The sequence below is a fragment of the Microtus oregoni genome, unplaced genomic scaffold, assembly GCF_018167655.1.
Source record: "Microtus oregoni isolate MIOR12 unplaced genomic scaffold, Mior012 000006F_ref0000085, whole genome shotgun sequence".
NCBI lineage: Eukaryota > Metazoa > Chordata > Mammalia > Rodentia > Cricetidae > Microtus > Microtus oregoni.
In genome coordinates this window covers 59,168,944-59,193,767 of record NW_024543065.1, presented here as the reverse complement: position 1 = coordinate 59,193,767, position 24,824 = coordinate 59,168,944, and the positions used below count along the sequence as shown (strand labels likewise).

Below are 24,824 nucleotides of genomic sequence, written 5' to 3'. Positions count from 1 at the left end.
TCTCCAGGCTGATGTTAAGGAGAAATTCATTACTATGGAAGAGGGAACAGCTGATCTGGATCGTAAGGTTCAGTCCCTTTCTGTAGGAACTGAAACATTAGTGGCTGATATTAAGGAGAAATTCATTACTATGGAAGAGGGAACAGCTGATCTGGACCATAAGATTCAGTCCCTTTCTGTAGGAAATGAAACATTAACTGAGAGAATCAAAACTGCTGAATGTGACAATCGGATTTTGTCTAAAGCTTATGACAGATTGATGGAAAGATTGTCAATACAAGAAGGCACGGTTTATGCCATAAAAATTATGTCCAAAGATGAGATGTTATCTCTAACGGACAAACTTCATACTTTAGAATCCTCAATGAAGGCTTTGGAACATAATTCTGGACAGGAGATTCAGACATTGCAGAAGGCAATGGTGAATAGAATTGAAAAGATTGAGGTATTTCTAAATTCTGATGAAGAAGAACAAAGGGTAGAAAGGCAAATTTTAACTACATCTGTGGGTAAATCTCTCTGGGACAATTTCCACAAAGCTCTACCTACAGCTCTACCTGCCTTTCCAGTAATAACAACAGAGAAGGTGATTGGTTCCAGAAACCCTAGGGTCATCAAGGAGGATACATGGGAGCCTGTCCGTATGAATGACCTCAAGGAACAGGCTGTCATGACTTTTGGGATGCAAGCCTCTTTTGTTAAAGAGATGCTAAGATCTTGGGCCACGACAAGCAGAGCAACCCCCTCAGACTGGCTCCAGCTGAGCTCTGCGGTACTCGAGAGTGGACCGCAATTGAAATGGAAATGCTTATTCAGGCAAGAGGCTAGACTCTTAGAACAGCAGGAAAAAGCAAAGGGAATTGACATTTCCCTAGATCAAATTCTAGGTGAAGGGTTCTTTTCCGATCCTCAGGAACAAGCTAATTTGGATGAAAACACACTCTCCATGTGTACTACAGCAGCCTTAAGGGCTTGGGACAGGGTACAAGACCCAGGACAGAGAATGGAATCATTTGTCAGAGTTAAACAGGGTCAGAGAGAACCCTTTAGTGACTTTTTACAAAGATTAACTAAGGCTGTACAAATAGGGATATCTGACCCAGAAGCAAGACGTATAATGATTGAGTCTTTGGCTTATGAAAATGCAAATGTGGAATGCAAAAGGATTTTGGGGCCTTTAAAGCTCAGATCAGCGCCCTTGGAAGAATGGGTCTTGCATACACTCAATGTTGATACATTTGATTATGGCATTGAAGCATGGGTAGAAGAAGCAATTTCCAATGGTAAAAGGAGACACCAGAATACCAAATGTTTTAATTGTGGCAAAATGGGTCATATGAAAAGGAATTGTAGACAACTGATTTTCAGAAATAATAATAATAATAATAATAATAATAATAATAATGCATCTTTCAGAAATAATAATAATAATAATGCATCTTCTAGAAATAACAGAACTAGGAGGACTCAGCCTTCAGGTTTATGTAGAAGATGTGGAAAGGGCAGACATTGGACGAATGAATGCAGGTCTACAAGAGATAGACAAGGCAACCTGATACAGCCGGGAAACGTGAGAGGGGGGGCCTCACAGGCCCCCATGGCAAACATGGTTCAGTCATTTCCAGTTTCTGCAGAGAACATGCCTCATCAGGACAATTAGGAAGCCCCATGCCTACTGTTACAAGCAATAATGATCAGAAAGATAAGTTACGTGTGTTTTGGCAAACTTCTATAAATGATCAAAGACCTAAACTGAGAGTGTGTGTAAATGGCATTTTTATTACTGGCCTGCTGGACACAGGTGCTGATGTAAGTATCATTACCCCAGAATCTTGGCATCTGTATTGGCCTCTTCAGAATGTAAATGTTCAGCTCCTGGGAATTGGAACCCTATCTCGAGTAAGGCAGAGCACGAGATGGGTTGAATGTATAGGGCCAGAGGGACAAATAGGAAAATTAAAGCCATATGTAGCCAATATCGCAATGAATTTATGGGGTCGTGACCTATTACAACAATGGAATACCGAAATTAACATTCCTGCTAAATCTAGAGCCTATATTTCTGAGAATAATATTAAACGATATTATAAACGGAGAAAACCGGCCATTCGGGCTGTACAAGAACAAGCAATTGATGTCCCTTCAGAGATATCAACAGCCTTGCCTCTAAAATGGTTGACTGAGAAACCAATATGGACAAAGCAATGGCCTTTATCTGAGGAAAAGTTACAGGCTTTAGAACAGCCGGTACAAGAACAATTAGATGCTGGACATATAGAAGAATCTACCAGCCCTTGGAATTCTCCTGTATTTGTGGTTAAGAAAAAATCAGGTAAATGGAGAATGGTGACAGATCTCAGGGCCATCAACAAGGTTATTCAACCTATGGGCCCTCTGCAATATGGAATTCCCTTGCCCTCTTTATTACCAAAAGGATGGCCTCTCATAGTTATTGATTTAAAGGATTGTTTTTTCACTATACCTTTGCAAAAAGAAGATAGAGAAAAATTTGCCTTCACAGTGCCTACTTATAACAATTCTCAACCTTCGAGGAGGTACCACTGGACCGTTCTCCCCCAGGGTATGTTAAATAGCCCCTCCCTGTGTCAATATTGTGTCAACCAACCATTGCAAATAATACGCAAGAAATTTCTCAAATTTATAGTATACCATTGCATGGACGACATCTTGTTATCCGATTCAAACATGGATACCTTGAACAGACTGTTTGAAGAAATAAAGATACTTTTACCTAAATGGGGATTGCAAATCGCTCCTGAAAAGATTCAGAAGGGAGATTCTGTTAATTATTTAGGTTATAAAATAGGTTTGCAAAAAATTAAGACACAAAAAGCACAAATTAGGAGAGATCGCCTACGGACTCTTAATGACTTTCAAAGACTGTTAGGAGACATTTCCAGTCTACGACCAGCTATTGGAATAACACCTGATCTAATAATTCATTTGAACAAAACCTTGGATGGTGATAAAGATTTAAACAGTCCCAGAGAATTAACAGCAGAAGCAGAAAAGGAACTGACAATGATTGAGGAAAAATTACAACAGGCACATGTGGACAGGGTGAATCCAGAGCTCAATTGTATTCTCGTCATACTACCATCAAAAATTTCTCCTACAGGAATTTTAATGCAGAGAGATGATATTATTTTGGAATGGATCTTTTTACCACATAAACCAAGTAAGAAACTGAAAACTTATGTGGAAAAAGTCTCTGAGTTAATTATAAAAGGCAAGCTGAGACTTCGTCAACTAGCAGGCATAGACCCAGCAGAAATTATAGTGCCTTTCACTGCTGATGAACTAAAGAAATTATGGGAAGATAATGAACCATGGCAAAGAGCTTGTGCTAATTTTTTGGGAGACATTAATAACAACTATCCAAAAAGCAAGCGGCTTAACTTCATAAAGAGAACTTCTTGGATTCTTCCTCGAATCGTCCGTGATGCTCCAATAACTGGAGCCCGTACATTCTATACTGATGCCAATAAATCAGGGAAGGCAGGTTACAAATCAGAAGACTTGGATAAGGTGGAACAAAGTCCGTATAATTCTGTCCAGAAGGCGGAATTATATGCCATTCTTATGGTTCTAAGGGATTTTAAAGAACCTATTAATATAGTTACAGATTCACAATACGCAGAAAGAGTTATTTTACATATTGAAACTGCTGAATTTATACCTGATGATACTGAACTAACCTCATTGTTCCTCCAGGTTCAAGATTTGATCAGGAACAGGCTTTGCCCTATGTACATAACACACATCCGATCCCATACGGGTCTGCCAGGTCCTCTAGCACAAGGTAATGCAGAAATTGATCAATTATTGATTGGTAGTGTGCTACAAGCCTCTGAATTTCATAAAAAACATCATGTTAATAGCAAAGGTTTGAAGAAAGAGTTTTCAATTACATGGCAACAAGCTAAGGAGATTGTAAAGAAATGCCCTACTTGCTCTTTCTATAACCAAACGCCACTGCCTGCAGGGGCTAATCCAAAGGGCACCCAAAGGAATGAAATCTGGCAGATGGATGTGTTCCACTTTGCAGAATTTGGCAAATTAAAATATGTTCATCACACCATTGACACTTATTCAGGCTTTCAGTGGGCAACTGCTTTAAGTTCAGAAAAAGCTGATTATTAGAAGTCATGGCTATCATGGGTATACCTACACAAATAAAAACGGACAATGGTCCAGCTTATGTTTCTAGGAAAATGAAACGGTTTTTTGATTATTACAATATCAAGCATGTTACAGGTATACCATACAATCCTACAGGTCAAGCAGTCATAGAAAGATCAAATCGAACTATAAAAGATATGTTGAACAAACAGAAAGGGGTGGAAAACACCCCCAGAAATAGGCTACATAATGCTTTGTTAATCTTGAATTTTCTCAACGCTAATGAGAAGGGAACAACGGCTGCAGAAAGACATTGGATAATGGAAAAGTCTACTGAACTAAATCAACCAGTTTATTTCAAGGATGTGCTGACCTCACAATGGAAGCCAGGATATGTGCTACGTTGGGGAAGGGGTTTTGCTCTTATCTCCACAGCTGAGGAAAAATTGTGGATACAATCAAAATTAATAAAGGTTCAGTTTGAAGAAGAGAAGCCACTTGGAAAAGATAAATAACAATTCTTTCATAAGGATGGCGAACATATTGATGGTAAGAAATACAGATAGGTTGGAGGCAGGGTTCTTTTCTTATCTCCACAGGAAAATACTCATCTTCAAAGAAATTGAGGGACCCTGAATATTTAATTACTGATGGATGGACACATTTTGTAAGTATTAATTTTTATTTATATGTCTTATTAAACATTTCTTTATAAATATATAGAGCTGGTTTTGAAGTTGGACTCTGGCTCAGTCCCTCTCCAATTCCAAGCCTGTTAGTAAGAGAAAAACCCAGAGTTTCTGGAGTTTCTGTCTCATGTCAACAGCCATGATATGGGACAGAACGAAATATGAGTTTAGAAAACATGTTTGTTTTTCTTCATATCTATCATACTTTTCATTGAATATATCTATCATGCCTTTCATTGAATACATATATGTATGTCTATATGATTAATGTTTAAGTTTTTCACAATGAACAATGAGTTTTTCCTGAAGTGACATTTGAAGTTTCCAGGAAGAAGATGGGGCCCCACAACAACAACTCTACCTGGTTGATATGACGTCATGATACTGATAGCGCTACTACAAGACCTGTTTTGGATACCAGCTGCACAAGACGATCCCAACTTGGTTAGCTGAAATGGTGCACATCTTGTACAACATTCTGGCCAGACCTCCACAAAATACTCAGAGACTATTTGCAATTTTAAAAGACATTGATCTTGAAATTTAACCATCATTTTACTTTCACAGGATCCCCCAGAAAGAACGTCGCCCCCATGACAGCTGGAAGTAATTCTAGAGGACGACGTCCCCTCTCCCAGTAAAGTTTACCCCTGGGTTTAGGGACATCATTTAGGGGTTGGGAGGTTGGGGGAGGGATTTTATAAGCTCAGGGATCATTTTGAAAAAAAAAAGAGGGAATGATGGGATAATAGATTTATAATTGTGAGTTACTGCTTTTAGACAAATATATTGGTATCGATTCTTGTATATTGATACAAAGTTAAATTATATTGACTATTGTATGCATGCATGTTTCTATCTCTGTTTAAAACATTTTTATGTATTAACATATATTGTATTGATAAATATATATTGTATATATTTACCATATAGCAGTGTACATTTCTACCTCTGATTAAGAAACTTATATAATGTTTGTGTATTGATATATATTTACCATATTGCAATGTATATTTGTACAGTGTTTATATTTGGAGGTCATTATCCTCATTTGTTACACAGTTGTTTATTGTCTTAGTCTTTAAGTTAGATAGATATTGAGAATTATATAGATAGTCATCTAAGTTTGTCATTTATAATTAGACTAATCAGGTTCTCTAGATATATAGAGATTATACTCAGTATAGATAGATAATCTTTGACGTCTTCAAAGAGCTGTAGAAAATGGCCTTTAATCTAACTCAGAGTTTTGTGATAGTGAGACACAATTGCTCCTGGCAACACCGCTCTATTCCCGAGAGAGTGTTGAGCACCAAAGACACTCCATCTGGAGCCTTTCTATTTGGCAGAACTGGCCTTTGGACAAAGAAATGCCCATACCTCAACCACTGACAGAGATACAAAGTGTGCATCAATGGATAAAACAGGACTGTCATATCCTGCCAAGACAGGGTAAGATAGTTTTGAAAAGTTCCTTGCCTTTAATAATGGTATGTCAGTTATGTTAGGCCTTAGCCAAAATTGGTTGACTCAACGTTGCAAACGAGACTTTGGGTGATTGCCCAGGTAGTCAGTTGTCTCTGTCAATTGTTGCACATTTTGGATATATCTCGTTTGTTGAGTAGTGTTTATTCCCTTCTCAGATCTTTGACGGAGTTGAAGATTATATAATTGTAGTTACTCTCTACATTATTTGGATTCCTTGAGATAGAATGTTTAGCAAAGCTTTTGTTCTCAATATTGTTTGTTATATTTATTATTTGTTGTTATTGTATATAGTTGTATTTGGTTTGGTTCTGTCTTATTTAGACAAAAAGGGGAGATGTAGGGATAAGCCCCGCCCCTTGGGGGGCGTGTTCGCCTCGGGCTAATGTCTGCCTATAAATTTGGCGAATGTGCTCCCAGCCGCCTCTTCTGCTTTCCTGGTCTCCGCGGGAACGGTGGTTCTGTAAGTCTATTTCTACATTAAAACTATATATATTTTTACAATCTGTCTGCATTCGTTTACGCCGCTACAGATCCTACTGCACGCAATGGCTTATGGAACCTTCTCAAAAATTGACCACATACTTGGTAACAAAGCTAACTTACACAGTTACAAAAAAATATTAGTAACCACCTGTGTCTTATCAGATCACCATGGATTAAAGTTAGAATTCAACAACAATGCTACCCCTAGAAAGCCTACGAACTCATGGAAAATGAACAGTCAACTACTGAACCACACCTGGATCAAGGAAGAAATAAAGAAAGAAATTAAAGTCTTTCTGGAATTCAATGAAAATAAAGACTCAACATGATCAAACCTATGGGACACTATGAAAGCAGTGCTAAGAGGAAAGTTCATAGCACTAAGTGCCCACTTAAAGAAAACGGAGAAAGCACACATTGGAGACTTAACTGCCCACCTGAAAGCTCTAGAAAAAAAAGAAGCAGACTCACCTAGAAGGAGTAGAAGACTGGAAATAATCAAACTAAGGGCTGAAATCAACAAAATAGAAACACAAAAAACAATCCAAAGAAATCAATGAAACAAAAAGCTGGTTCTTGGAGAAAATCAACAAGATTGATAAACCCCTATCCAAACTAATCAAACGGCTGAGAGAGAAAACACAAATTAACAAAATCAGAAATGAAAAGGGAGACATAACCACAGACACAGAGGAAATTCAGAAAATCATTAGATCTTACTACAAAAGCCTATATGCCACAAAATTGGAAAATGTAAAAGAAATGGACACCTTTTTAGATAAGTACCATATACCAAAGTTAGACCAGGACCAGGTGAACAATCTAAATAGACCTGTTAGTTACAAAGAATTAGAAGTTGTTATAAAAAACCTCCCTACCAAAAAAGCCCAGGTCCAGATGGTTTCAATGAAGAATTCTACCAGAACTTCCAAGAAGAGATAATACCTATACTCCTTAATGTATTTCACAATATAGAAACAGAAATGTCATTGCCAAATTCCTTTTATGAAGCTCCAGTTACCCTGATACCAAAACCACACAAAGACTCAACCAAGAAAGAGAATTACAGACCAATCTCACTCATGAACATCGATGGGAAAATCCTCAATAAAATACTGGCAAACCAAATCCAAGAACACATTAGAAAAATTATCCATTATGATCAGGTAGGCTTCAACCCAGGGATGCAGGGCTGGTTCAACATATGAAAATCTATCAATGTAATCCATCATATAAATAAACTGAAAGAAAAAAAACCCATATGATCATTTCATTAGATGCTGAAAAAGCATTTGACAAAATTCAACATCCCTTTATGATAAAGGACTTAGAGAGATTAGGGATACAAGGGTCATACCTAACCATAATAAAAGCCATTTATGACAACCCGGCAGCTAACATCAAATTAAATGGGGAGAAACTCAAAGCCATCCCACTAAAATCAGGAACATGACAAGGATGTCCACTCTCTCCATACCTCTTCAATATAGTGCTTGAAGTTCTAGCAATAGCAATAGACAACATAAGGGGATCAAAGGGATTCGAATTGGAAAGTAGGAAGTTAAACTTTCATTATTTGCAGATGATATGATAGTGTACATGAGCGACCCCAAAAACTCCGGCAAAGAACTCCTACAGCTGATAAACACCTTTAGTAGCGTGGCAGGATACAAGATCAATTCCAAAAAATCTGTTGCCTTCCTATACACAAAGGATAAGGAAGCAGAGAGGGAAATCAGAGAAGCATCACCTTTCACGATAGCCACAAATAGCATAAAATATCTTGGGGTAACTCTAACCAAGGATGTGAAGGATCTATTTGACAAGAACTTTAAGTCCTTGAAGAAAGAAATTGAGGAGGATACCAGAAAATGGAAGGATCTCCCTTGTTCTTGGATTGGGAGGATCAACATAGTAAAAATGGCAATTCTACCAAGGGCAATTTATAGATTCAAATCTATTAAAATCCCATTGAAATTCTTCACAGATCTTGAGAGGACATTAATCAATTTTATATGGAAAAACAAAAAACCCAGAATAGCCAAAACAATCTTATACAATAAAGGAACTTCTGGAGGCATTACCATCCCTGACTTCAAACTCTATTACAGTGCTTCAGTATTGAAAACAGCTTGGTATTGGCATAAAAACAGAGAAGTCGATCAATGGAATAGAGTAGAAGACCCAGATTTTTATCCCACAAACCTATGAACACCTGATTTTTGATAAAGGAGCTAAAAGTATTCAATGGAAGAAAGATAGCATCTTCAACAAATGGTGCTGGCAGAACTGGTTGTCAACCTGTAGAAGAATGAAAATAGATCCATATCTATCGCCGTGCACAAAACTCAAGTCCAAATGGATTAAAGACCTCAATATCAGGCTGAACACACTGAACCTGAATAGAAAAGAAAGTGGGAAGTACTCTACAACATATGAGCACAGGAGACCACTTCCTACGCATATCCCCAGCAGCACAGACATTAAAGACAACATTGAATAAATGGGACCTACTGAAACTGAGAAGCCTCTTTAAAGCAAAGGACACTGTCACCAAGACAAAAAGGCAACCCACTGACTGGAAGAAGATCTGCACCAACCCTGCAACTGACAAAGGTCTGATCTCCAAAATATATTAAGATCTCAAGAAACTAGACTTTAAAATGCTAATTAACCCAATTAAAAAATGGGGCACTGAACTGAACAGAGAATTCTCAACAGAAGAAGTACAAATGGACAAAAGACACTTAGAGTCATGCTCATCCTCCTTGGTGATCAGGGAAATGCAAATTAAAACAACTTTGAGATACCATCTTACACCTGTCAGAATGGCTAAAATAAAAAACACCAATGATAGCCTTTGCTGGAGAGGTTGTGGAGTAAGGGGCACACTCATCCATTGCTGGTGGGAATGCAAACTTGTGCAACCACTTTGGAAATCAGTGTGGCGATTCTTCAGGAAATTCGGGATCAACCTACCCCAAGATCCAGTAATACTACTCTTGGGAATATACCCAAGAGATGCCCTATCATATGACAAAAGCACTTGTTCAACTATGTTCATAGCAGCATTATTTGTAATAGCCAGAACCTGGAAACAACCTAGATGCCCTTCAATGGAAGAATGGATAAAGAAAGTGTGGAATATATACATATTAGAGTACTACTCAGCGGTAAAAAACAATGACTTCACGAATTTTGCGTGCAAATGGACGGAAATAGAAAACACTATCCTGAGTGATGTATCCCAGTCCCCAAAAGATGAACATACTTTGTCCTCACTCATAATTGGTTTCTAGCCATAAATAAAGGACATTGAGCCTATAATTCGTGATCCTAGAGAAGCTAAATAAGACGGTGAACCCAAAGAAAATCATATAGTCATCTGCCTCGATATGGGAAGTAGACAAGATTACAGGGCAAAACCAGGGAACTTGGGGATGAGGTGGCATGGGGCTAAGGGGAATTGGGGTGAGAAACGTGAGAAGGGGAGAATGGGGGGAGCTTGGGGGAATGGGATGGTTGGGATAAAGGAAGGGTGGACATGGGAGCAGAGAAATATATAGCCTAATTAAGGGAGCCATCTTAGGGTTGGCAAGAGACTGGACTCTAGAGGGGCTCGCAGGTGTCCAGGGAGATGTCCCCAGCTAGTACCTTGATCAAACCCAGGGTATGGTTGTATTTGTGGCAGACTGTAATGGGGTCATTCCATGCCTGCAGCCCTCTTGTGATAACACATGAGTACACACCAGGGTACTTCCTGAACTCCAAAGCCTTTCTTCAAAGTGAATTTTCTAGTACCAAAAGGGGGAGCCATTGACTTAAGGTCTCATTTCGTGTGGATTCTTTGGTGTTTAAGAAGGCTGGACTTGTGGGTGAGAGTTTCCCACATGCACAGCACTCATATTGTTTCTGTCCAATATCACTTCTTTGGTGTTTGTAGTTTGGACTTTGGTAGTCCAAAGCTGATCTTTGGGTGGTGTTTGTCACCTTAGTGACACTACTTTAGTCAAGGTGGAATCGTCATTGTGGGGCCTCATCCACATTTTTAGACTTCAAAGGTCAGTGTTAGACATGGTCATGGGTCACTGCATAAAACTTAAACATTTTAAATGTCATATACAACATATTTTGAAGAGGTTAAAGGAACATAATCTGTTATGTACATCCAGAGTATAAAAACTTATTTCCCAGTTACATCATCATAGAGATTCAAGTCAGAAACCATGTAAAGAAAGGTAGGGGAAGCCTTTTTCTGTAAACTTTTCATAGGCGATATGACAATTAATAGCATATATATATATATATATATATATATATATATATGCGCTGTGGAAAAATGCCCTTATACACAGTAAAGATTTGTGACTCGTATTAGTTTAATAAAACACTGATTGTCCAGTAGCCATGTAGGATGTATAGGTAGGGTAAGCAGATTAGGGGAAATCTGGGAAGGCAGAGATGTAATCACCAGCCAGATGCAGATGAAACAAGATGAGAATGCCTTACTGAGTAAGGTACCAAGACATGTGGCTAAACACAGATAAGAATTATGGGTTATTTAAGTTGTAAGTGCTAGTTAGCAATAAGCCTGGGCAATAGACCAAACAGTTTATAATTAAGATAAGCCTCTGTATGTTTATATTGAAACTGAATGATGGCGAGACAATTTGGGGCATAAACTTGTAGGGGAATGTGTTACAGCTGAGGAGTTGCAGATATCATGACTTATTGGGAAGCCAGGCTATACTTAAAGCCACAATATGAAAGCTCTGGAGGCTGGAGCTGCAATAGGACAGCTCAGCCCTGCAGGAAAGTTATCCTTATTATCAGGAAGCCAGGCTACCTAGAGCTGCCATAGGACAGCTCTGGAGGCTGGAGCTGCCATAGGACAGCTCAGCCCTGGAGAAAAGGTGTCCTGAGCTATCAGAAAACCAAGGTACCTTAAGCTGGTGTATTGTGGGAGATGGTCTCCTCGCAGGACACAGCAATCCTGTTTTTCTCCTGGAGAGCTGCAAGAGCTGAGATCTACTCTCTTCCCTTGAGGGAAACTCCTAGCAGAGCTCTCTGCTTCTTCTCTGGCCAAGATGTGACTTCTTTTGCTAACACTCTACTAAAGGGGAAGGCCCTGCAGAAATGTAGCAATCTTCTCTGGCACTTTGAAAAGTCATTACACTTTCTGCTGAGCCTTGCTCAGAACCCCTTAGGGAGCATCTTGACTAGGTCCTTCTGTTCTTCTGTTCTGATCCATCTGATCAGGCCCCCTAGGGGACCATCTCAGCATGGTTTTCAGCTCATTCCCCTAAGAGATGTTCCAGCCAGGTTCTTCTATTCTATGCCAAATGATGATTGTCAACCAAGACTCTTTTGTGAAAGAGATTCATTTAGGAAAGTGGAGTCTATGAGAGTGGTTGCCTCTGTCAGGGAAAGATAAACAGCAGCCTCTAACTGAACAGGCAGAGATGTTCTATAGGGCTTCTTAAGCACAGAGTTTTCCCAGGGATAAGTGAGATCGATTAGTTTTCCAAGCTCAGGGATTGATTACTTTAGTTGGTCAGGGGCAGAGAAGGCTCTAATTTCATGAACAAACTGTGTTTCTTTCACTGGTTCATTATAGCTTTTGACTCTAATCTTAGGACCAGAACATATATATTTCACTGACTCTAATTCTATGGACAAAGTCTTTCTTTGACATTGGCTTCAGAAGCAGGACATGTTTTTTTTTTTAGTCCTGAGCCCAGGAATAAAGATGTTTCTTTCCATGGCTCAGGTATCATATCTAGGGTGTGTTTCTTTTCCTGACTCTGGGTTCAGAGTCAGGATGCTAAATGATTTGCTGGCTTACCTGCTCCAGTTGTCTCTTTTACCCTACAAAACTTTATGTACATACATACACATATGCATTAATCTTATAATTTTGAAGTAATATTTATATTTTAAAAAGCCTTGAAAATAAAAGAAAAGAATTATGAGATTAGTGGCAATAAAATAGTTTGTTCCAGTTTGAGCTTTCTTATCCCTGGCATGATGGCACCGTCTGATGAACGTTTCTCACATTCAGGGCACTTATAGGGCCGTTCTGTAGTCTGGATACTCTGGTGCTCGGGAAGCCCATTTTTCTGGCTGAATGGTTCTTACATTCACTGCATCTGCAATGTCCACCTCCACTGAGAGGGCCCCCAGCATCCATAGTGTACAGGTAAGCTCCTTCTGATCTCATGCTGGAGAAGGCCTGAGTTTTCCCCTACTCTCTTCACATAGCTAAGGGATTTCTGCACTGCAGACTGTGTGGTTCTTAACAAAGGGATCCTCGTCCCTGTCATCACTGAGACCTTTCCTTCCACTGTGTTGGTGTTGGGAGGTTTTTACCCTGAAGGAGAATTGCCTTCCACATGTCCCACACGTATGCAGTCTGTGTTGGGAATGTAACCCTGCTGTTCAGCCTGCAGAACAAGATGTTTCATGACTATGCCACACATCCCACAAGGTTAGTTTTTTTTGGATGATTGAATCAGCTGTGGTAACCTTGACTTTGGATCCTCTTCGAAAATATGCCTCCTCAGTTTCCACTCGAAACCAGAAACCTGAAAATAAAAAATATCGAAGGAAATGAAAATTTCATTGGAAAAAATGGCCCCACTAAAAATGCATGTCTAACAAATCTAAGAATCTGTACATGATACTCTTTAATAGATAATGGCAAAAGTTCTGTGAGAAAAGTTCTGTATTAATGACTAAAGACAAAAGCTCTGTGATTAAAGTTTCTGGAAGGACAGGCAGCCTCTGACTCACGTCTCTGCAGATGGCTTTCAGCAAGGCTTTTCTGTTGGTGAGGGTGTGAGCACTGATGAGATGCTAGGGTCCATCACACCCAGGAAATGAAATGGCAACCCAGAACAGGCCCACAGACTACATAGGCATCCATACCACACTGAGTAGGTAGTTCATTGTGAGAGAAACACTGCAGATGGAGCCATGAAAGGAATTGACCTGAGAGGTTTGGTTCACACCAAGCCAAAAGCCAGAGCTGGCCTTGCACATCAACACAAAATAAGGAATGGGTGCTGAATGAATGGAATGAGTCATGGTTCCTGTCCTTGGTGAGAAACACTAATGCAGGGGGGAGATTCCTGGTACCAATCACAAGCCAGCCCTGACATACAATGTCCCTCACTCTTCTCTTTCCAGAGCTAGCCCTCCTCCAGGGCTGTCTTGCTAGATCTGGGGTCACATCTTCCCCTTCAGTCACCCAGGCTTGTTCCTCCAGCTGGACAAGTACATGAATCCTGGAAGGCACAGGTCCTATTAAGAAGATAATGAAGGTAAAGCAAACAGTAGCAGCACAGGGTGACCCTACTCCTACAGAGCATTAGACAGGAAACCAGCTATGAGAAGGCATCTTTCGGGGCTGGGGATGCAGCTCAGCAGAGAACACTTGCCTAGCATGTACTGGAGAGAGAGAAGATGAGGGAGAGCCCATTGGTCTCCCAAATCAGGTAAGACAAAAATGTCAGCAGGTGGGGGAGTGGCAGATGCGGGCAGGAGGAACAGTTTCAGTCAGTGGTTCTGCCAGAATGAAGGAAAAAACTGCCTGGTTGGATCTCTGGCATTTTGAAAGAGTCCTATCATGTATCATTCCCTGACAGGTTCCTGGGTCCTAGGCAGAGGAGTCAAATGAGATAAGCAAGTACTCAGCCCATTTCCCCACCACAGCACCTATGCAAGACAAACAAGAAGGAAGTAGGATCTATAGATGACCATGAGAAGCAGAGTAGCTCCTGAGAAAGCAGGAATGTTCATGCGGGGGAGGGTAGAGGAAATGGAAGGAACTGACTCAGTCTGGCTGCAAGGCAAAGTTATCCAGCATTGCATCATGGTGCAGAAGTCTCTGTGCTCATCCAGAAGCTTCCATTCTTCTCAGGAAAAGTCCATGGCCATATCCTCAAGGTCGCACTGCTCCACCTTGATGTGAGAGAAAACAGTGGCCTTACATAGATGCTCTACTCTCAGTCTTCCAAAGACTGAAAATCAGCTACCTATCCCACTGTGTGCTTGTTTATGTCACAGGAGAACATGAAGCTGGTGCACAGCTGCCTATGCTTCCTTCTCTCATTGGTCATCCCGTCACCCACATCTAGTAAGCTACCTGAGCAGATTAATGCCATCTAAGCAGTGGGTCTAATATAAAGGTTACATCCCAATCCTTGACTTGCCTACAATCCCAATCTCTTTTTCTGTGCCTACACAAATCCAGACTTTCTTGTTTTCTCTCCGTTCTGGGAATATGAGTTCACACCCCCTTCAAGAAACATCAACTCTTTCCCATTTCTTTCATCTCCCATGCCACAACAACCTTGTGGCTCAACCCAAAGGCATCCTGTGTACTTAGGCCATGGAACCATGGATGCCATTCTATATTAGACCTGTTTTTTGTGCACAGTACTAGTGGGAGTTTTTACCTTGTTCCTAGCTTCAACCTCAGCCTTCTATATCTACTAACAGGTAGTACATACCTAATTAAAGCACAAACCGAATTAATCTTATAAATAAAAACCACAAGTCAGATGTCAGGGTATAAAACTGAAAGGTCAGAGAAGCAAAGTAGCACTGTCAGTGACTTCCTATCTCTTCCATTCCTTCAAACAAAAAGGCGGAGATCCTGTCTCTGCCCAACCTGTTCACTTCCCATTTCCTTTCAGTACAGACCTCCAGACCCCTATGGTTAACTAGTGGCTAGCTCTAACCTCTGACTCCAAGCAAGCTTTATTTGTCAGAACAGAAGCAAAACATCACACAATATTTACTCCTTTTTGTCTTAGTAATAAAGGTTTTAAGTAACATAGAAAAATTACATGCAGTTAGTACAATAACAATAAATAAATATAAACAGGCAGTAATTATAGTAACAATGTCTAGTCCATTAGCATTTGACAAATTCAGAGAAAATACTCCATTATCTACCCTGTCTTGGTGAGGCTAAAGTGTTGTACCTAATATACTTTCTATCCTAACTTGTATTACCAATCCAAAAGCATCATTTTATGTCTCTGAACCTCACACATTTTACACATCTTTTGTGAGAATTTTTTTCTGAGTTTGGTAACAATGAAAACTGTAAGAATAACTGTGCAGGCTTCAACTCCCTGAGAGACCTGAGAAAGATATAAATTACCTGAGTAAACAGGAAGGGCAGAGCAAAGAACTTCCAAAACTAAGAAATGACAGAAACAGCTGGCTGCCTGGACAGTCCCCCAAGGTTTCTCTGCAACCTTGGTGCTTCCAACTCTTGCCTACAGGTCTAGTATATCTGACACACCTTTCTGTAAAGCAGGATTTTTGAAGGACTGCCCCACTTTATCTTGGCAAAGTTCAGTTGTCATTTTCTTTTGTTTCCTGCTTGTTCAATTTGGACAGTATACTGGCAGCAGTTGAGGAAAGGGCAGTATCTTGCCCAGTGGCTAGCTTTGCCACAAAAAAGTAAACACGATGTGGAGTTTCATTGTTGCTAACCATCTTCTCTGAAGTAGATTGGTGCTGACAAAAGAGACATGTTTCGTTGTCTTAAAAACAAAACAAAACAACCATATATTATTAAAACATTTTAAATGCCATATTCTGTAGATCTCTCAACTGTTTGCAGACTGCTTGTCTGTCTAAAATATATTTTGCTTGACCTTGATACCACACCTAACATGACTCCAAATTTGTTGTAGTAGCAGACTGACAATTAAAATGCATTTTTATATTATCCTATCTAGCTTGTGGTAATAACTTTTAAGAACTAGAAATTTACATTGTTAAATGAGCTATATAAGTACTATTCCATGAATAGCAGTAGAAACATACATACAGTCTTTTCTAAGAAAAGTAACTTTAAATTTGTATTAATATAGAAAAATATTTTTGAAACTAAATACATTTTAATAGAAAACATAATACAAAATAACTCTTTTCAGGAAAAAGAAATATTTAATCCTGTCCACACCATCAGAACGTCCTCTGTCCTTAGAGCATGTTTAATACTTGTGAGTGTGCACTCATGATTCGCTCCTGTTCACTGCACTGGAACTGCAGTGAGGGTGGAAGCAGATCAGAGGAAGAAAGACATCAGAAAGTCACATCCCAGAATAAACAGTCATCAGTATTCTGAAGTCTATCCGGTGGCCTATTCAAAATTACTCTTTATCATAATTTTGTTCATGATGCTAACTAAGGATGGAACCTTGGACAACCAATTCAAGTGCTGAGGTCCACACTCTGCCCACTACAGCACTTCTCTCTAGGGTAGAGAAGTCCTGACAGAAGTGCAGGCAATAAAAGAGTCTTCCCTCCCTCCAGTGCAGGAGCCCATGTTCAGCTCAGCTGTCTGCCTGCTTGCAGAAGCACATTATATGCTGCCCCCTTTTCCTGATACACGAGGCTACCAAAGCCTGAGTTCCCTGAACCTCAACATTCCAAGTATCACAGCCAGTGCCAGGAGTTAAACCTGCAGATACAAGCAGAGACACCTCTGCCAGTGCTAGGTTTCCTCTTCTCAATGATGATGATGATGATGATAATAATAATAATAAATAATAAAAGTCTTGGTTCTATCATTATGGAAATGAAGGCTGTGAGATCATCCCTTCCTTTCCTAGCTCCTGGCCCCATTTTCCTTGAGAAGCCACAGGAGCCACTGTCTACAGCTGCTACAGGGGAGTTCTGCAACTGCTCCAGTAACCCCAATGGGAGAGACAGACGCTAAGCAAGGCGCCTGCACACAGCCAGGAGGCCTCAAGCCGAGCGTCCAGCTCTCACCTGGAGTCTTCTGCACCAGGACTGTGTTGGGTAAGTGTAGGGTAGGGGAGGGCTCTTTTGAAATCACTGGTTCAGTTTTAGCAAGTCCTGGACTGTGACCAGTCCCAGCCCCACCCAGTCTGCTGCCTGAATAAAAACTTAATGTTCTTGATTCTCTTGTGTGATTCCAGTCATCGCAGGCCATGAACTGTACACTCGGGATGATGCTCATCTGTTCAAGGTACACGCCCACAAGTTCACCTGAAGAGCCATTAGCAGGCATATTGCAGGATGTGCTTCTGATGTTTCAGACACATGCACAAAGTTGTTCATGGAGGCAGAGGCAACCAGGCCACTGTCTGTGCTAAAGGCCAGACTGGTGATACTGTCTGTGTGGCCTCTCAGTTCTTTAAAAAATAGTGTTCCAGAGGTCAAGTCCCACAGCTTTAACCGCTGGTCCTCACCAGTGGATGCCAAGTACTTACCGTTGGGAGAGAAGGAAAGGGAGAGCACGGGACCTCGGTCACCTGTGAAGAGCTGCACTGAGTTCCCCTGGTGGGCACTTCACAGCCAGACAGTTTTGTCAGTGGAACCTGTAGTAGTTTGAGTTGGGATGGAATTTGACACAGTCCACGTCAGTCAGGTGTCCTGAATATATCCTCAGTGGGTACGTCCGATCAAAGGATCACAGCCTGATGATAAGGTCATGGGACCCACTGCCAAATACAGGCTACAGGGGCTGATGTCCACGTCCCACACAGGGTAGGCATGTTTCTGATAGAGCAGTGTTGGTGAAGCTCACCAGGTACCAGTACCTGACGGATATATCTTCAGAACAAGAGAGCTGCCCCGAGTTGTCTGTGAGGAACCGTGTGCTGTATACTGGGCCACAGTGTCCTCACAGGATCTTCATCTGTATGCCTGTACTGTCTTCCTCATTCTCCCCCTCCTCCAAAGTGTCACAGGCTAGCCGGATATGAGATGTGTCCACAAGGTTGGGCTCTGATTTCAGCTTTTTGGACCGCAAGCTCCAGAGCTTTATGCAGGAATTATCAAATCCAGCAGCCAGAAGTTTGTTATCAGAGGAGATCTCTGCCGTATTCAGCAGCTGCTCTGTGTTATAGAAGTCATAGAAGCAGATGGTGGTGAGGGAAGGAGGTCCATCCTTGACTCGCTTGATACTTTCCTGCAAGTCTTCCAGGGCAGCCTCATTCTGCAGAGTAGGGTTGGGCACATCTGGTGGTTCCAGGCTGCTGCTCTCACTGCGCGAGGAGCCACCACTGGCATACAGCTGGTAGTCTGTCCTCTTGGCAGGCTGCACGTCCAGGTGAGTGTGCACAGCAAGCACCTTGCATAGGGAAGTGTTGTTATCGCTTTGGAGGTAGTGGATAAGGTAGTTGTAGCTATCTTCCTGGAGATAGACCACGTACTTATTGTCCAGGGATGCACGAAGTTGGAAGTTTGACAGAATGTCCTGAATGGCCTGCGTGGTTTGCAGCTGCTCAATGATGTCCTTCTGACTTGCATTTTGTAGGAACATTCTGTGGGAGTGGCGATAGAAGCTAAAAACATATCTTAAGAGTAGAAACATACATATAGTATAAGAAAAATGAACTCAAATATATATATATACAAATCAATATACAAAAATTCAAACCAAATGTAAAATATTTAAAAGTAGAAGTTACAATTTTTGATTTAAAAGTAGATACAATAATCTATACTTTTAACCTATTTCTACATCCCCTCTCATTTCTTTGTAGAATAAGATTTCTGAATCCAATCTCCTTTGTTCAGAATTCTCCTGACCATTACCAATAACAACTTGTAACTGATCCCCCTAAATGATGACAAATATCCATAACCTAGTGAACAACCAAAACTCACCCACTGCACCTGTTAGGAATGTGGGTGTCATATTCTTAAAATTACTTCCTGTTGTCTGGGGGTGATGGCATATTTTGGGGACTCTTAATAAAACTGGGATAATTGTCATGTCTTGGGAGAACTAGTTTATCATTTGTTGTTCAGTCTCTTTGTAATGGGAAAATGCAGGGCTTATTTCAAGTCCTGGCTAGAGTAGTCTGTAAGGCTGAACCAACTCAGCTAGCCACCTGGAAAATGTCCTGAGCAGTTTGGAGTTCTTAACCAATCTTTGAGTGTTTGTCAGCTTAGTAATATTATGATAATCCAGGTGTAATCATCGTTGTGGGGCCTTATCATCTTTTTGGATGGCTTCTGACTTCGAATGTCACTGATGGGCATGGTCATGGGTGACTGCAGAACTTGAACATTCTAATGTCACATGCAGCAGATCTCTTAGAGGTTCAAGGACAATAATTTATTATGTTCACCCAGAGTATAAAAACTTAATTCTTAGCTACATGTTAGAGACTCCAACCTGAAATCTTGTACAGGAATCTAGAGGAAGCCTTTGTCTAGAATTAGTATTCTAGAAGACCATTAATATCATGACCAAAAGTTAAAAATACATATTGAACCTTATTCGTTTTAGATAATATTTATACATTAAAAAAGTATTAAAGAGTAAAAATAAAAGCAAAGGATTATGAGACTAGCGGCAATAGAATAGTCCTTTAATTTTGGTTTTTCTTCTGTTTCATATTAGGTAAATCTTCTGACATGAAACAGAGATTTGGGATTGTCCTTTAACAAGCACACTTGCGTTTAGAGAAGAGGAGACCCACTGACCCATTCTAAAGTCAGGCTTAATTTTTAATTGAACTAGAAGTACAAAAAGACCATTTATATTATATGTCTGTACAGAACAGCAGAAACAAGCATTTGGGATGATTTATAAATGCTGTCCTGTTGGAAATGTGATACACATATGGGCCAATTTACTCTTTGTCTTGGGTTATTTTTTTCTGGATGATTTGTTTTATTACTCTGAATGTGTCATTTGTCCAGTGGTCTTCAGATTCTTTAATTGGATGCCTTCATTCTCCTGGAAAAACAAATCCAAATCCCTGCTCCAACCCCAACTTTGGGGAATTTCCCTTTTGGCAAGTTTTAGCCAACCAGATGAAAAGCATTTGTTAGTCTAATGAGTTAGTTTAAATTGAATGGTCACACTGGCTGATGAACTCTTCTAATCAAAGGTCTCTCTTGTTCAAATCTCATCTTTATCAATTTTGAGGGAATCCCCAGCATTTCTTCTACTGTAGAAACAAAAGCAAAACCTCTTCCCCGATGTAACACATATCCTGGTTTCTATTTGAGGTCAACACATCATCAAAGTATATAGGCTGATTCAATTCAGTAGTTTTTTCCATTATCCAACGTGTCTCCATAGCTGTCCTTTCTTTCTCATTAGCATTTAGAAAATTTAAAACTAATAAAGCATTATTAAATCTATCTATTATGGTCTTTATTACCTCTTTCTATTTATGAAGCATAGACCTTTCTATACCTATTTCTCCTGTAGGATTGTGTGGTATACCTGTCTTACACCTGTCAGAATGGCTAAAATAAAAAACACTAATGATAGCCTTTGCTGGAGAGGATGTGGAGGAAGGGGTACCCTCATCCATTGCTGGTGGGAATGCAAACTTGTGCAACCATTTTGGAAATCAGTGTGGTGGTTTCTCAGGAAACTGGGAGTCAACCTACCTCAGGATCCAGCAATTCCACTCTTGAGAATATACAGAAGAAATGCCCAATCATACTACAAAAGCATTTGTTCAACTATGCTCATAGCAGCACTATTTGTAATACCCAGAACCTGGAAACAACCTAGGTGCCCCTCAATAGAAGAATGAATAAAGAAGGTGTGGCAACATACACATTAGAATTCTACTCAGCATTAAAAAACAATGACATCTTGAATTTTGCATGCAAATGGATGGAAATAGAAAACACTTTACTGAGTAAGATAACCCAGACCCAAAAAGATGAATATGGTATGTACTCACTCATTAGTGGATTCTAGCCATAAACAAATGGCATTGAGGATATAGTTTGTGATCCTAGAGAAGCTAAATAATAAGGTGGACCCAAAGAAAAACACATATTTATCCTCTTGGAAATTAGAAATAGACAAGATAGCCAGGCAACAGTCAGAAGTGGGGTGGGGGAAGGGGAGAGGGGGAAAGAGAAGGGAGAAGGGAAGAATTGGGGAGGGCTTGGGGGAGTGGGATGGTTGAAATGAAGGAAGGGTGGATATGGGAGCAGGGAAGAGGATATCTTAATTAAGGGAGCCATTTTAGGGTTGGCAAGAGACTTGGCTCTAGAGGGGATCCCAGGTGTCCATAGGGATGTCCCCAGCTAGGTCCTTGTGCAGCAGAGGAGAGGGTGCCTGAACTGACCTTATCCCATTGCCACACTGATGAATATCTTGAATATCACCATAGAACCTTCATCCGGCAATGGATGGAAATAGATACAAAGACCCACATTGGAACACTGGACTGAGCTCCCAAGGTCCAGATGAAGAGCAGAAGGAGGGAGAAGATGAGCAAGGAAGTCAGGACCACGAGGGGTGTGTCCACCCACTGAGACAGTGTGACTGATATAATGGGAGCTCACCAAGGCCAGCTGGACTGGGACTGAACAAGCATGTGATCAATCTGGACTCTCTGAATGTGGCTGATAATGGGGGCTGACTGAGAAGCCAATGATAATGGCACTGGGTTTTGATTCTACTGCATGTACTGGCTTTTTGGTAGCCTAGTCTGTTTGGATGCACATCTTCCTAGACCTGGATGGAGGGGGGAGGGCCTTGGACCTCCCACAGGGCAGGGTACCTTGACTTCTCTTAGGACTGGAGAGGGAGGAGGAGGGGGAGTGGGGGGAAGGGGAGGAAAATGAGAGGAGTGAAGGAGGTGGAAATTTTTACTAAAGAAAAAAAGGAAAAATTACCAAAAAAGAAGATATTCTGCAGCCTACATACAAAAGCATCTATCTATGTATCTATCTATGTGTCTATCTGTCTGTCTGTCTGTCTATCTATCTATCTATCTGGATACATAGATTTACTGCAGGATGTGGAATGTGTGAACTGGGCATTAATATTAATTAAGGTTGGATTAAAAAACATGTTTACCTCAACTAAAAAAAAAAGGAAAAGAAAAAAAGAAAAACGAATGTCTTCCTGACTCAACATTAGCCACAAAAATTGTGCATATTGGCCGGGCGGTGGTGGCGCACGCCTTTAATCCCAGCACTCGGGAGGCAGAGGCAGGCGGATCTCTGGGAGTTCGAGACCAGCCTGGTCTACAAGAGCTAGTTCCAGGACAGGCTCCAAAACCACAGAGAAACCCTGTCTCGAAAAACCAAAAAAAAAAAAAATTGTGCATATTCTTTAATAAGTTGTGGCTTCCTGGTTGGTGCTGGTAGCACAAACTCTGGCTCTTTTGGGAGGTCCTGCACTTAAATGGGGTTTGTGAGCAGATTGCTACTAATTGCTTAATGTCAGCATAGACATGCTGTGTCCCTGGAGTTGGGGTGGTGAACATGACTCGCAGAGGTGATGAACATGCCTCTGGCATGTTGGATAGGGTGAAGCAAACAGGCAGGGCCACGGAGTTGGTCCTAGTCACACATGCTTAGCATTTAAAAAAAGGTTCAAATGGCCAGAAAATGATTACAGATATGCAATAATGATAGATTCTGACAAAAATAAACCTCTAAAGGTGACACAATGGGTTTAAAAAGTGTATGTAGGCTTGAGAGAGAGCAAAAAGAGTATAGACTGTTATAAAAGAGTACAGTCATAGATTAAAGGAGTAGAGATAATAAAATATACATTAAACTTGTAGAAAAAGTAATAGAGTAGGAAAAATAAGGCACATAAAAATGGAATATACACAGACAGTCTGAATTATATATACTACTCTGTTTTCTTTGAATTTTTTACTGTGAATGAGTTAACTACAGAGAGACATTTCATTTTATGGGCTGCTAAGCTAAACCAACATATATATTTTAAGGTATCTTGACTTCAAATTTGAGTCTAAGGATATGTTGCTTTGGAAAAGAGATTCTGCTTTTGTTTCCACAGAATATGAGAACCTGTGGATTCCTTCAGAAGGCTAATGTGGTTTTATGGAACAAGACTTCTTGAAATGTCTCTGTGAACCCTAAAAAACACATCCCCCAACAAACATTGGAGAAAACAATGCTCAAATTCCCAAAATGGTTGTTTATAATTGTTTGTTTTTATTTAAGAGGGGATATGATATAGAGATGAATACTTTGCATTGGTATGGATCTTGGTCTATTGATACAGATTTAAGGTCAATTTTACTATACCGTGTATATGTATTTTAACTCTTGTTTAAGATATTGTGTTTGTGCAGCTCATTTTAAAATGTAATGTATAAGCCAGGCAGTGGTGGTACATACTTTTAATCTTAGCACTCGGGAGGCAGAGGCAGGTAGATCTCTGTGAGTTTGAGGTCAGCCTGGTCTATAAGAGCTAGTTCCAGGACGGGCTCCAAATCTACAGAGAAACCATATTTCAAGAAAACCAAACAAATGTAATGTATAATTTAAAATTACATATTAATAGACTGTCATTTATATAGTCAAATTTGTAGTCATGTGAGTTAGATTTTCTAGATATACAGAGATATATTTCAGTTTGATAGATAATCTTCAACACTTTTCAAAGACCTACAGAATATGTTATTTAAAATGTTTTAAGAACTTAGACTTTTCTCAACAATGAGATATGTCTTCTCCTGGAAGCACCAGTTACTTCAAGAGCATGATGGGCACTGAAGAGGCTTCTTATGGAGTTTGGTAGCTATTTGGGCAAGAAACTGCTATTGCCTGGACTGTTTTATGGTTTGCTGTATGAACTGGACATACAGGACCCATTTAAAAGTGGCTGTGGAACTTTCCAAAAGGTCCTTCAGATTTCCTGTTTCACAGAAGAAACTGCCAGACAGTCTGCAGGACACAGAAGAAAGCAACTGATGAACTTTGCCAGTACAAAGCATAACAGTTTGTAGTAAATAGGGGCGGCGGCGGGGCTGCGTCCCCAGTACCCCAGCTGCCCGCACGGCTAGCTTATGCCCGAAATAACAACACACAAACTGTATTCATTTAATCACTGCTTGGCCCTTTAGCCCTAGCCCTTACAGGCTAATTCTCACATCCCGATCAACCCATCTCTAATAATCTGTGAGCACCGGTCTTACCGGGAAAGGTTTAGCATATCTAACCTGGCGGCTTGCTTCATGGCGTGTGTCTGCCCGGGAGCAGGGCATGGTGTCTCTC

At 40.4% G+C, this 24,824-nt stretch overlaps 1 protein-coding gene and 1 long non-coding RNA gene across 2 annotated transcripts; both read right to left on the bottom strand.

Moving 5' to 3' along the window:
- Positions 1 to 12,670: 12,670 nt before the first annotated feature.
- LOC121450182 lies at positions 12,671 to 16,535 on the bottom strand. Its single transcript, XR_005974559.1, has 3 exons — positions 16,120 to 16,535; positions 14,638 to 14,765; positions 12,671 to 13,387 (listed from the first exon to the last, which is right to left on the bottom strand). It is a non-coding gene; the product is annotated as an uncharacterized LOC121450182 (long non-coding RNA).
- A 251-nt stretch (positions 16,536 to 16,786) lies between these two features.
- LOC121449694 (TAF5-like RNA polymerase II p300/CBP-associated factor-associated factor 65 kDa subunit 5L) lies at positions 16,787 to 21,557 on the bottom strand. Its single transcript, XM_041654323.1, has 2 exons — positions 21,515 to 21,557; positions 16,787 to 19,153 (listed from the first exon to the last, which is right to left on the bottom strand). Exon 2 carries the CDS (start codon positions 19,117 to 19,119, stop codon positions 18,478 to 18,480), a length of 642 nt encoding a protein of 213 aa, XP_041510257.1. The 5' UTR covers positions 19,120 to 19,153; positions 21,515 to 21,557; the 3' UTR covers positions 16,787 to 18,477.
- Positions 21,558 to 24,824: the final 3,267 nt, after the last annotated feature.

What these genes read in the sequence shown, in the direction of transcription:
- LOC121449694 (XM_041654323.1), bottom strand. Translation starts at nt 19,119, where the DNA reads ATGTTCCTACAAAATGCAAGTCAGAAGGACATCATTGAGCAGCTGCAA.